Source organism: Ceratotherium simum, chromosome 8 (assembly GCF_057802395.1).
Source record: "Ceratotherium simum simum isolate JZ-2026a chromosome 8, ASM5780239v1, whole genome shotgun sequence".
NCBI classification, from domain to species: Eukaryota; Metazoa; Chordata; class Mammalia; order Perissodactyla; family Rhinocerotidae; genus Ceratotherium; species Ceratotherium simum.
In genome coordinates, this window is record NC_141907.1 from 51,769,233 (window position 1) to 51,782,184 (window position 12,952).

At 35.1% G+C, this 12,952-nt stretch overlaps 1 protein-coding gene across 1 annotated transcript in view; it reads right to left on the reverse strand.

Annotated features, from left to right (window-relative positions):
* Positions 1-12,952, reverse strand: part of EPHA5 (EPH receptor A5) — a 324,586-nt gene that overhangs the window by 22,266 nt on the left and 289,368 nt on the right. Inside the window, exons 13-14 of the mRNA XM_014787641.2 lie at positions 3,805-3,866; positions 2,154-2,363 (exon numbers count right to left, since the gene is read on the reverse strand). Of these exons, the coding sequence (XP_014643127.2) occupies positions 2,154-2,363; positions 3,805-3,866 (272 nt within the window). The remainder of the gene's footprint in view (positions 1-2,153; positions 2,364-3,804; positions 3,867-12,952) is intronic.

The window sequence follows — 12,952 nt, forward strand, 5'->3', positions numbered from 1 at the left end:
TTACGTGGTAAAAAAATTGGTTTGGTAGGTTTTCTCTTAGTTCACAAGATAAACACTTTTATATTCTGCCCCTTTCAGGGTGAATTTTTTTCTCTTAATTTTTAAAAGCAGGCAAACCCAGAAACCAAACATTTCATCTATAAGCAAAAATATATTAAAGGAGCGTGAGAAAGAGAGAGGAGTGTAAGTTTTGAATACGTTCTTGTAAAAAGACTAAATTATGCCTTCCCATTTTGCAGAGAGGGAATAATTTAATTCACATGCTAAAAAAATGAGACAAATTTCTCCTCATGAACCAAAGTTTGAAGACATATGAGGAAATAATAGTTTCATGTAATGCTTGAAATTGTTCTGTGAGATGAAGTTCATCTGAATTATTCAAACTAAATTTGAATGATTTGCTACTTAGATATATGGTAACACTACTTTAAGAAGACTTTCCTGAAACACACTTTTGTTAATTAAATATTCATAGGCAAGATCACAACATTAGGCCTGGCTATGTGTCATTGTGATAATCTGTAATATATTATTACTATTCCTCTTAAAATTGTAGTTTGTTGATTTAACTTCAGCTTAGAATTTTTCTCCTGGTCCTCTGACCATCGTATTTGACATCACTACTATCTGAAGTTCTCTTATCTTCTCATCTCTCAGTATACAGATTTTCCACAAACTGCCACCACACCCTATTTCAGAGAAGTAAATGTGGAGGGTCTCAGGATCTCTGCTTTCCCTCCTTCTCCCTTTCCCCCTCCCCCAGCATGACCCACTGACACAGATCTTGACAAAGCTACTTCATACATTTAACGAAGACACCCGCCATTCATACTGGGAATGGATTTTTCTACAACATCATTTTTGCTTAGGCCAAGTTTATTAAGTGTAACTCTAATCCCAGGAGAATTCTTAATTGAGGTTTCATTTTAATGCAAATAATGACAACGATAATTAGGTCTAGAAGAAGGGGGATATCACATCAATTTATTGATTTATGAAGCTGACCGTTAGAAGGCTTTGTTTGCTTAGATAAGTTACTCTTGATCTTCAGCACAGTCCAATCCCTAAACATCCGTGAGTCACAAAGCAACAATGAAAAAAAAGGCCTTATTATACTCTATGAAAAGAGTTTACTGTTAGACTATGAGTAGAAGTAATTTTAAAAAGTTGAATTAAATAGGAAAATGTGCAACACGTCTATCTTAAGAATGTGAGATGACAAAAGTGTTCTTCTGTATGGAAACAAAAGTTAGCCAAATTGCATAGTGAAAAAGTGAATGCATCACAATGATGAATTCCTATGTTCACGAGGAGTTTAAACACTGAAGATAGCCAACGTCATGTTTTCTTGACATTGAAAAGATGTAGAATTAAACAAATATAGTTTATCATAAGAGATTCAAGCTCAGTCAGTGCAATACCTAGACTGCCCAGAAAATTCTGTTATACCAATATCCACAGTTTTCCACAGAAAGAATTGTCAGTTATATACCACATCAATTCAGGAAGCAATTACTTTGCTGGAAAAGGGTGTTGATTTATGCTAATTATGAGAATATGAGTTAGTGACCAATTTTCCATAGATGTGGACTAAACAGATTACATAGTACATAAGAAAAGTAATTAGGCATTAAAATACCTCCAGTAAATCAAAAATTTTTGAAGGAACAGTTCTTTTATTCCCTACCATGTGAATCCTTAAAAGATAAGTTTAGATATTTCTGTATTTGTTGTATGTGAAGACACTATAGTTCAGAGTTTAAGCTACCCAATAATGCTAGACATATTTATATATTCACAGATATACATAATATATATATTGCTTTCAATGTAGGAAATTCTTTAACTGTTTCTTTTACATTTAAAACTACATGATTTTTACATCGTTGTATTCACTCTGAGCTCAAACGTTTTATTTTCAGTGTCTGTAAGAAAAAAATGAATTATTGAGACTCATAAGGCAAATACATTGCTTATCTGAGTTTAATATTTAAATTTGCTGATATCTAACAAGGAGAATTATTTGGATTTTTTTATCTCTCCCCCTTCTTTCTCTTCCTATGTTGGAGGAATGTCCTTTTTGCCATTTCCTTTAAAATCTTTAAAAATTAAATGCCTCTAGTGTTTTAGAAGTACATTCTATTAGATCTTACCCTTGTGGTGTAGGCTGCCTCAGGATCATCTTCCAGTACTCTGGAAAGTCCAAAGTCAGACACTTTGCACACAAGGTTACTGTTGATTAAGATGTTTCTGGCAGCAAGGTCTCTGTGCACGTAGCCCATGTCGGAAAGGTACTTCATTCCTGCAGCGATGCCTCTCAGCATGCCAACAAGCTGAATCACAGTAAATTGCCCATCGTTTTTCTGTAAAGACGATGTAGAAATATTAGTCCAACAACACCAATCTCTGGGGGAAAACATAAAAAGATCTTCCTTCAATCCTCAAATTAATACTGTCACCAAATTCATATGCCATTTTTACCTGAAGGAGAATGGAAAAAGTTAGGCATGTATAGTTAACTTGGTAATGTTGATCAGCCCTCTGCTTGGTCAAAGCAGAGAAAGGCTTTGAAAGCTCTTGTCAAAAATCTCATTTAGTTGCCCTTTTGTGCATCTTAATTCCTTTATTCTCAGTCATCAGAGGAATGTGTTCATCCTTCCAATCTAATGCCTGCCTGGGTTAACACTGCACATTTTGGAGGTGCTTTAAAAGAAGTGAGCTGACAGGCATATTGGAGTAAAGAAGTGTCCAAAGGAGATAAAGGGAGATTCTGCAGTAGCAGGCAGGAGGGCGATGACTGAGCAATGACCGGGACAATGTTAGCACTTCTTGGAAGATGGCTGTCTTTGTCAAGGGCACTGAACTTACTGTAGACAGACAGAATAAGGCTCAACAGATGCTTATTTTAAAATAAAAGAATGATGTGATCTTAAGAGACTGGAGAACTTGAAGATATGTATAAGAAATCTGGCAAAGGAATCTGGTAGAGGCTGTAAATTGGAAGGGAAGTTTGCCTTGTCGGTGGACCGCTGTCATATTCAATGCACAGGCCCCTCCTAGGATCATCATCAATGCCATTGTCCCATCACCTTTCCTAATCAATAGCATATTAAAGGTGAAAATACTCGTTACATTAAAGGTAAAAAACCACCAGCCTACAGGTTTAATCAGGACTGCAAATATGTTACATTGTCTAGTACAAGCTATTTGCTAATAAAATGAAATGCCAACATTTAAAATCTGGAGACTTACACATTAAAAAAAAAAATCTTTCCCTGAAACCAGGAAGATCTGACAACACTGGTTATTGTCTATCGCCACATGACGATTCTGCCAGCACAAGTACTAGCGGCTGGCCCTCAGATGTGTTATATGCTCTTTGACCCCTTCATTAATATAGATGATTTGCATGGACCTTTTAGACATTTTTCCTTTCTCTGTCTGATATTATGTACTTTGAGAAAGTTAAGTACTTGTAAAAGCTTCTCTTTTTTTCCTTTTCTTTCCTTCTTTTTTTCTTTCTTTTCTTCCTTTTTCCTTCCTTCCTTCCCTCTTTCTTTTATTTTTTTGGGCAAATTAACATGTACTTAAATAAAACTGTAAAGGCATATGATTTGGATTTGTATAAGTTTTTTAAAATGGACAATTTTCAAACCAAAGTTAATTTTTGGAGTATAATTATCCTGACTCCAGATATTTCTATCTATTTAAAGCTTTAGCTTTAAAGTAGCTCAATTTCAACTTCAACATCGTGGTCAATATATAAATAACACTTTGAATAGTTAAATTTGTCTCAAATCTTACCTTTAAAAATGTATCTAAAGAGCCATTTTCCATATACTCTGTCACTATCATCACTGGTTTACCTGAAAAGAAAACAGTGGTATGAATGGCTGCTTTTTGACTTGGCATTCTTATCTAGAAAAAGTTTACCTGGAAGTTTTTATTAGTGTCCAAATGATATACATTCATTAAAAAAAATTTCCTCTTTGAGCAGCAAGGAGATTCCTGACATGATGATATCTTAGTGTCATGGGTGGTGTCAATGAGAAAAAATATCACAAGAATAATAAAAGGTTGACATTTAAGATACATAAAAAAATACACAACTGTCAATATCAAAATCAATTTATGTAAAAACTGAGTTTAAGGATGAATTGTATTTTAGTAGAAGTAATGACATAATGTGCCAAATAATAATATCTAGCAAAACACTGCAAACATATTCATCTTTCTCACAATTCTAAATAAAAACTCCTTTCCAGTCTAACTGCCTTGTTTATGATCCCTTGAATATATGTTGTATTGCCTAACTTTATCTCTATGTTCTTGTAACTCCTTTCCTTATGGCTACCTCCCTTTTTCCTCTCTGCCACACATTTGCAATCTCTGTCAATCCAAATTTTTTCAGTCTTCAAATCGCTGTTCTAATTTCTCTTGCCATCTGGAAACTTCTCTTGCAATCATCATTTCTGATGGAAGGGGTCCTCCTCCTTTCGTGTCTGATACAGATGTGCAGCCTAGAGGTTAGCTGGTCAGATTCTGGCTCCACACTGCTTGGCTTTGAATCCCATATCAATCACTTACTATCATGCAATCTTGGACAAATCAATTCTTATCTCTGTGCCTGAGTTTTCTCATCTGTAAAATTAGGATATTAATGGCACCTACCTCATAGGTTGTTGCTAGCACCCACCAAGCCATATGGTTATCCAAGGCATTTGGAACAGTGCCTGCGACTTAGAATTTGCTGTGTATTATTATTTTACATACTTAACCAACTTTGTATCTGTGGGTTAACTTCCTTGCTAGATGAAAGTTGCCTAAGAGAATAGATCATATTTTATCTCACATAAAATGATGGTACTTTGTATATAAATAAGTATGTGAAACAAGATGAAAAATACAAGATCAAAAATCCTTGTTATATGAGAAAATACCTAAAACTCGGTTAGTTTTATCATTCCACATTAACCTCACTATATTTTAATATGTCCCTCTACTTTTTAATAAAAGTATACTACATAAAATTTAAGTGCTAGTTTAAACCATTTGAAGAAAGTAAAAGGAGACCTTATGACAACAAAATTACTATGTTGTATGTCTATTAATTAACATTTTATATTACAAAGGGAAACAAGGCCTATACAATCATGAAATGCATTATAATTAACTTAATGGCATTCTCCAGAAGGATATCTGTATTTTACTTGAGAAGTGATTAATTCAAGTCATAGAATTAGAATTTGCATATTTATTCATACAACATTATCCAGGAGTGTAAATAGAGATCTAGAAAGTTAGACAATTACATATGAAAAAGAAAAGAAATAACCAGGAAGAAAAAGGATTTTTCATTCCCGAATCAGTTAAAACTCACTGTTTACAATAATAAGGTAGGACAGTCTAATTTCTCACTCAGATAATTATCTTCTTTTAAAATACTTTAGAAGCAACATACTTCTTTTTATTTATTTATCTATTTATTTATTTTTTTGTGAAGAGGACTAGCCCTGAGCTAACATCCGATGTCAATCCTCCCCTTTTTTCTCGAGGAAGATTGGTCCTGGGTTAACATGCGTGCCCATCTTCCTCTATTTTATATGGGACACTGCCACAGCATGGCTTAACAAGTGGTGCGTCAGTGCGCACCTGGGATCCGAACCTTCGAACCCCGGACCACTGAAGCGGAGCGTGCGCACTTAACTGCTGCGCCACCAGGCAGGCCCCTAGAAAAAATATACTTTTAATGGAATGTGACAAGTATATTATAAAAGCAGACACATTTCTCTTCTCTTCTTTAAAGTTTATAAAAGTTACAAAAAAGTTTGTCTAAAATAATTCATTTGGCGTATGTTTGTAGATGCTTACCTTTGGTGAAACATCACACATGCAGAGAATATGCATTGGAGATGTCATTTGATATGAACTTTGAAGACTGAAAGGGTCATTGATGTAATAAAAGGTGACAGATATTCCAGGAAGAAGAGGCAGCATGTGCCAAGGCATCTTGTCATGAAAAAGCCCATCAAGTTCAAATATAGCTAGAGCCCTATATTTTTGCTTTGTAAATCAGGAAGTGACAGGAGATGAGTTGGGGAATACTGATTTTAAAACTGACTGGAAATACAATACTTGAGTAAAAAAGAAAAAGAAAGGAAGAAAGAAAATAATGATTCATGTTGTATTTGTAAATGGCTCCGATGGAACAAATGTGTTTTCTCCTTAGTGTAATTATAATTTAAGATCATGTATAGAGAAATGCTTCCAATTTAACTTAATTTTAATGATATTGCCACATTCATTTTAATGGACCTCAGATAAATTCTAAAATAGATAAAATTCTGCTTTGGGCCCTTTTGGTTCCATTCTCACATCTCAGAGTCCATTTCAGGCTTTTATATTGTTGAAGCCCCTTTTCTTTCAAAAGTCCAGAACTAATATACTTCCCCAAGGGTGATAGCCAAAATATTTGATAACTGGTTTGGCACAGGTACCTACATGTCAGAAGTTACACTAGCCATAATGCTGGTGTATCCTAGACAGTCCTGCTGTACCAGGCATCACTGCTTCATTTGCCTGATTTCAGGAATTCAGAAATACCCAGGGATGAAGCTGACTAGGGATATAAAGGGGACACGTGGGTAACTCGGGCATCAGCTTTTTGTCAAACAGTATAGAAGTGTTTCAACAAATTGACAGCTAATGCTCCAAAAGAGTATGTACGTGCTGAACATCAGCCCTGATCAGACTAGAAGGAAGCCTACAATTTCTGGAATCAGCCTGTGATTCCAGGAATCCTTCCTGTCTGTGTAGCTCTTTTACTCTGACTCTTGTTCTCACTTACAGAAACCCATTGAGAGAGTTGTCCTCGTATAATTGGAATTGGAAGAGCTGAATTCCAGGAGATATCCAGGGAGTACAGTCTTCGCTTTCCCTCATTGGCAACTCTCAGCTCATACCACGTGAGCAGATGCCTTGTCCATCAAAGTGAAACCCTAATCTACGTCTATCATTATCTACTCTACCCCAAGTGCTTCATGATTGCAGTACCTTCCCTATAGTGTTGCTTACAAAACTTTCAGTTTCCTTCTACTCTCTTTGTTCGAGAATTTCTTCTTTGGGTCCATCTTCTGTTTTTTTGGACTCTCTTCTGACAGTTATGGGTCAGTGGTAAATATTTACTACTGCTCACTCAAGGGCTACTGAGCAGGAATTAGATAGAATCCCCATGTAAAAATACCTCTTTCTTGGGTAAATTTGTTCCTTGAATTCAACCCAAATTCACTAAGCTTAGAAGAAAGAATTTATACTCTAAAGGGAATGAAGTGCCCAGAAAACTTATTGACATTGAACAATATACATTTGGAAAGAAAAAAATGATTACTTTTTAGGGAGATGAGCACCTGGTATTCATCCTGTAAGATTCTTGAGCTTTCATCAGCTAGTTTTAAAAGTCAGATTAATTATTTATGACAGTGTAGGTTGTAATGTCAATAACAAAAACATTATTTGAGAAGTAAGATAGGGATCTAAAACACCTCATATTTCAGAAAATGGGGAAAAAGCAATTAAAGTGAATGTTTGCAAACAAGCATGATCTTCTTTTGTTGACAAGAGTAAGACTCTCCAGGACCCATTCGATTATTTTTCATGCTTGAGTCATTTTAATGCTAATTATATTTAGTTTGGCTTATGTTTTGTCTCAGTTCCTGCTAGCCTGCAAGAATGACATAGCAATAATTAACATGGCTTACTCTAACCCTTGCAAATTCAATAAAACTGTATAAATCATTTTCCATTATCCAGCTTGAAGTACAGACAAAGAGTAGATCTGCCAATAATTTTGAAAGTATATTATCAAAAATCTATATAAAAAGAGCTCATAAAGCATGTCAAAACATGATTTTAATCACAGACTAGAGTTTTTATATTACTTTATATCATTTACTGAGGACCCAGCCCAGGCAAAGCCCACATAGCAATAAAAACACATTGTTTGTGGAATTCACCAACCTCATATTTCATTAGTTGGTATTGATAATCACAAAAGAGCTACAATTTATTGATTTATTGAGTGTTTACTTTTTACAAGGCACAATGTTATTTTAAATTGTTATTGAAATTCTATTACAGTGATATTACAAAAGACATTTTTCAGAGAAAGAACGTGAAGCTTAAAAAGATTCAATATATTACTTGAGTTGACTAATGCAAGTCATATAAGAAGCAAAGAAGGGAATCAAATTTACTTCCATCTGATTGTAAAAGCTGTTTTCCTTTTCTCCATAATATGATACCCGTAATTTCAAAATGTCTATTTTAAATTTTACTTTCAAATCTCACAAATATTTACTTTTTTGTGTTAAGGCAAGCTTGGTAATCATCACTATGCTATACCCAACTATTCAACCATTGATGGCAGATCTGGTCGGAATTCAGCTTCTCTCAATAAATAAAATATTCTTACATATGACCATTACGTATACGTGCTCCGAGTGTTCCAAAGTGTTCTATAGTGAAATGGTCTTGGATTCTACTTATATGAGGTATCTAAAGTAGTCAAATCCATAGGAACAGAAAGTAGAAAAGTGGATGCCAGCGGCTGGTAGGAGGGAGACAGGAGGAGTTGCCATTCAGTAGGTATCAAGTTTGAGTTACGCAAGATGAAAAAGCTATAGAGATCAGCTGTACAACATTGTGCTTACAATTGAGAATATTGTACTGGAGACAAAAATTTAAGAGGGTATGTGGGTTTTTTTACTGCAATAAAAAAAATTGAGTTTTTCTTACTATGTGATTTTTTTGGTGCTAACATCCATCACAAATCCAAGAGAGGCGAGAATATGCCACTCCAGTAATGCAATCTTTTCCCATAAGACATCTCAAAGCTGGGTGAAACAAACTTTGGGGAATGTTGACCTTGCCCCTTGCTTTTCAGAGCATGGCCCCTGACAAGGGGAATAGCTAACACCTGGGAGCTTGTTAGAAATGCAAAATCTCAGTGCCCAATCTCATCTATCGAAACAGATTCTCCATTTTAGCAATATCCTCAGAGCACATTAAATTGTGAGAAACACTGAACTAGGACACATCACAAGTGTTGCAGCTAAATCTGGGCTTATTATTTTATTTTCCTTGATACCGCCTGCTTTTCAGAAACCATTAGCTCATCAAAAACACATGATACCACTTAGGGCTATAAGTGAGCATTTGATTTAGAAGCATTGTAATTCTCGGGAAAACGACTGTCACAGGGTTTCTCTCAGAAACTTTTTACACGACTTGTAAATAATTAAAGTAAGCCTGTGCTCATGCTTATGTATCTAGAGTTTTATTTCACTATGCCATTCTATTTGGGTTGTATTCCATTTAGCATACTAAAAGCAAGTGTTTAAAATTACTTTTATTTTTATCCCAAGAGAAACTTAGGATAACTCAAATATCATGATTCAATTATTATTGGTTAATGGTCAACCAGAAAATAGGGTCTTGTTCTTGTAGCAGAAATAAATAACACTTATTAAGGAGGGGGAGATGAGGACAAAGCATGGGGCAATTAGAACTTAGAAAGGTACTCATTTAATTCCATTATGGTCCTTATTTGTTGGTTAACACTTCAGGAAAAATCATTTATAAAATTATATAATTTTAGGGGCCGGCCCCGTGGCATAGCCGTTAAGTGTGCGCGCTTCTCTGCTGGCGGCCGGGGTTCGAATCTGGGTGTGCACCAATGCAGCACTTGTCAGGCCATTCTGTGGTGGCCTCCCATATAAAGTAGAGGAAGATGGGCACAGATGTTAGCCCAGGGCCAGTCTTCCTCAGCAAAAAAAAGAGGAGGATTGGCATGGATGTTAGGTCAGAGCTGATCTTCCTCATACACACACACACAAAAATTATATAATTTTAATTTTGGGAAAAACGATAAGATCAAAAGTCTTTATACCTTACCTGAGACAAGAGCATGAAAATGCCGAATGTCTCTATAAGTAGAAATTCCAAACTTTCCATAATATCCTCTTTTATTTCAGATTATTTACATTAATACAAACTTTTTCATTAGATGCTCATTTCTCAAATTAAAAATGAATTGGAATTGTTCTGACATTAGTGAAGGTGGATAATTACTTAGGGGTCAGAAATTATAGATTTTTCAGAGAAGGTGGGAAATCTACGAATTAACAAATCTGACAGCTTTGTTTTATTAATAATAAAAATAACTTTAAAAACACAATGTTTAGGAGCTGCCCAGTGGCATAGTAGCTAAGTGCACGTGCTCCGCTTTGCGGCCCAGGGTTCGCAGGTCTGGATCCCTGGCACAGACCGACACATCGCTTGTCAAGCCATGCTGTGGTGGTGTTCTATATAAAATAGAGGAAGATGGGCAGTGATGTTAGCCCAGGGCAAATCTTCCTCAGCAAAAAGATAATTACAAATATATATAATAAGTCAGAATTGTCTGACAATTTAAATAATCAATTGCCATTGATTGTGCTGTCTCCTGGGACATAGAAAGAAAAAGAAATAGGGAGAAATTCAGCTTATGTTCCTCTAATATTTTGTTTAAATTTATTAATTTCACAGAAGAACTAAGTTTATTTGTACATGATCCTAGATTAAGCAATATAACATGAATATTTCTAACACTCAGTGAAATATTCCTTTAGTCAATTTTGATAATAATTTCCATGGGTTGGAAAAAATAAACCTTAAAGAACTAAGGATGCTGCAATGGGAAAACGATAATTTTTTCCCTTTTTATTTTATTCCTGAATCTCTCTAAATAGTAAAAGCTGGCACTGTGTATATTACACTAAAGCATCTTGCATTGCGAATGAGTCAGTTAAGCCAGGACCTGTGGGTTTTTTACATCATTTGTTATGAAGCCTCTCTAGAATATACATCTATTTATGATGTGTCCTGTTTAACAACAAATCACGGAAGGAATTTAAATGAAGACCCAGGTTTATGGCACACAGGGCAGTGACACAGGTAAGACGAAGGTTCATGATGGCACCACCCATTAGAGTGCTACTTCAGACTCCCCATCTCAGCTTCAATCAGAAAAATCACAAGATTTAGTTGCACTTATGTCTCATTATCTGTGTGCTGCAGGTTGAGAATAATTGCTGAATAAATTAGCATCAGATCAGAAAGCATGAAATTAAGGACACAAATAAAGTGAGTTGCAACATGGTAAATTAAAAACAAGTTGAAAACTTTCTAAGTTGAAGATCAAGAGCTACATTTATTAAAGAAAAATACAGTGTCAATTCAAATAGAACAAAAAATAAGACAAGGAAATATTTTCAATATTTATATTTTACTTTACTTATGTGTGTAACTTCATGGCAGCAACATCAAATAGAATATTTGATTAGGAGATTGGAAATTTAAAATCTGTATTCCCAACCACAGTACTGTTTCATAAACTAGAATTTAGACATGATCATTTGTTGATAATGACACTTGCTTCTAAAAATAAAGGTTTCAAGTGCATATAAAATGTATGAAAAATTTAGTTGTCTTAGTGTGAGAAGTTTAGCTGCCTTAGTTTGTCTCAGTCAGGACCCATTCACATAAAGCAAGTTCTGTAATAAATCAGGGGTATATAGAAGTAGCTAAATATTAGTCCCAATAATTTTTGGGTGTTGTCTAATAGCATCTGATGCATTCACATAAACAGATTAAGCTAAATAGTTATTCACTAAAATTACCTGCAATTTTGTTCACACACACACACAAATATATCTTAATTTAATCTGCATAACAATCTAGGTATGATTTCTCCCTTTTTGGGTGACATTGAGCCTCAAAGTGTTTAACTAAGGTGACCATGGATTGGTTTAGGTTTAGGTGTAATAGGTTTACATAAGTATTTAGGACACTCTGTGTGTTTTCAATGAGCAGACTCTGTTTTTTTTAGCTAGGAAGCTAAGAAATATATGCAGAAGAGACAAAATTAAATGGAAGATTTGAATAAGAGTTTTGGGCAAATGAAGGAACATTACAGACAGTGGCAAAAGTCCTTACATAGGAACAGTGTTCAAAGGAAGGACTGATGACTTCAGAGTGAAGTGATGAGAGATATTTCGTGGAGGTGATGGAAGTTGAATAGAATTTTGAAGGAATTGAAAAGGTAGTGAATATGAGGATGTAAGTTTCAGAGAAAGAGGCAATGTAGGCAAGGCAAAATATCAAGTACATTAAAATGGACTAAGAATGAAATTGATATGGAGGAGTTCAGTGCACAGGAAGAAAGATAATTGGAAAAGCAATAAGCATGTATTTATTAAGTACCTACTCTGTGCCATGCCCACTCTAAACTTTGCCTGTATTAATTTATGTCATCTTCACAAAATCATTATGGGGTATTCTTACTCCATGTCATTGATGAGGAAGCTAAGGTTCTGAATGTTTAACTAACTTGCGCAAAGCCACATAGTAGTTTATGGCAGAACCGAAATTAATATCAGGTGGCTAAATCCATAGTCCATGTTTTTGACCATTATGCAATGCTATCTTCCAAGATAATAACAATGATCGGACATTGTTCTAAACATCACATCTTAACTCATTACATAGATTGGCTACCCATGGAGCTTTAGATTTACCATGGTTAATAGGAAGTCATGGTCAGAGTTTATTTGAGGAAGTTAAATTTGGCAACCATATTAAGGATGAGATGAAGACATGAAATTTATAAAAAATACTTGCATATTATTATTACTATGACTATCATTAAAAACTATGTTTTAGGGCTGGCCCAGAAGCGTAGGGGTTAAATTTGAACACTGTGCTTTGGTGGCCCGGGGTTCACTGGTTTGGATCCCGGATGCAAACCTACACACCGCTCATCAAGCCATGCTGTGGCAGCATCCCACATATAGAATAGAGGAAGACTGGCACAGATGTTAGCTCAGGGACAATCTTCCTCAAGCAAAAAGGAAGA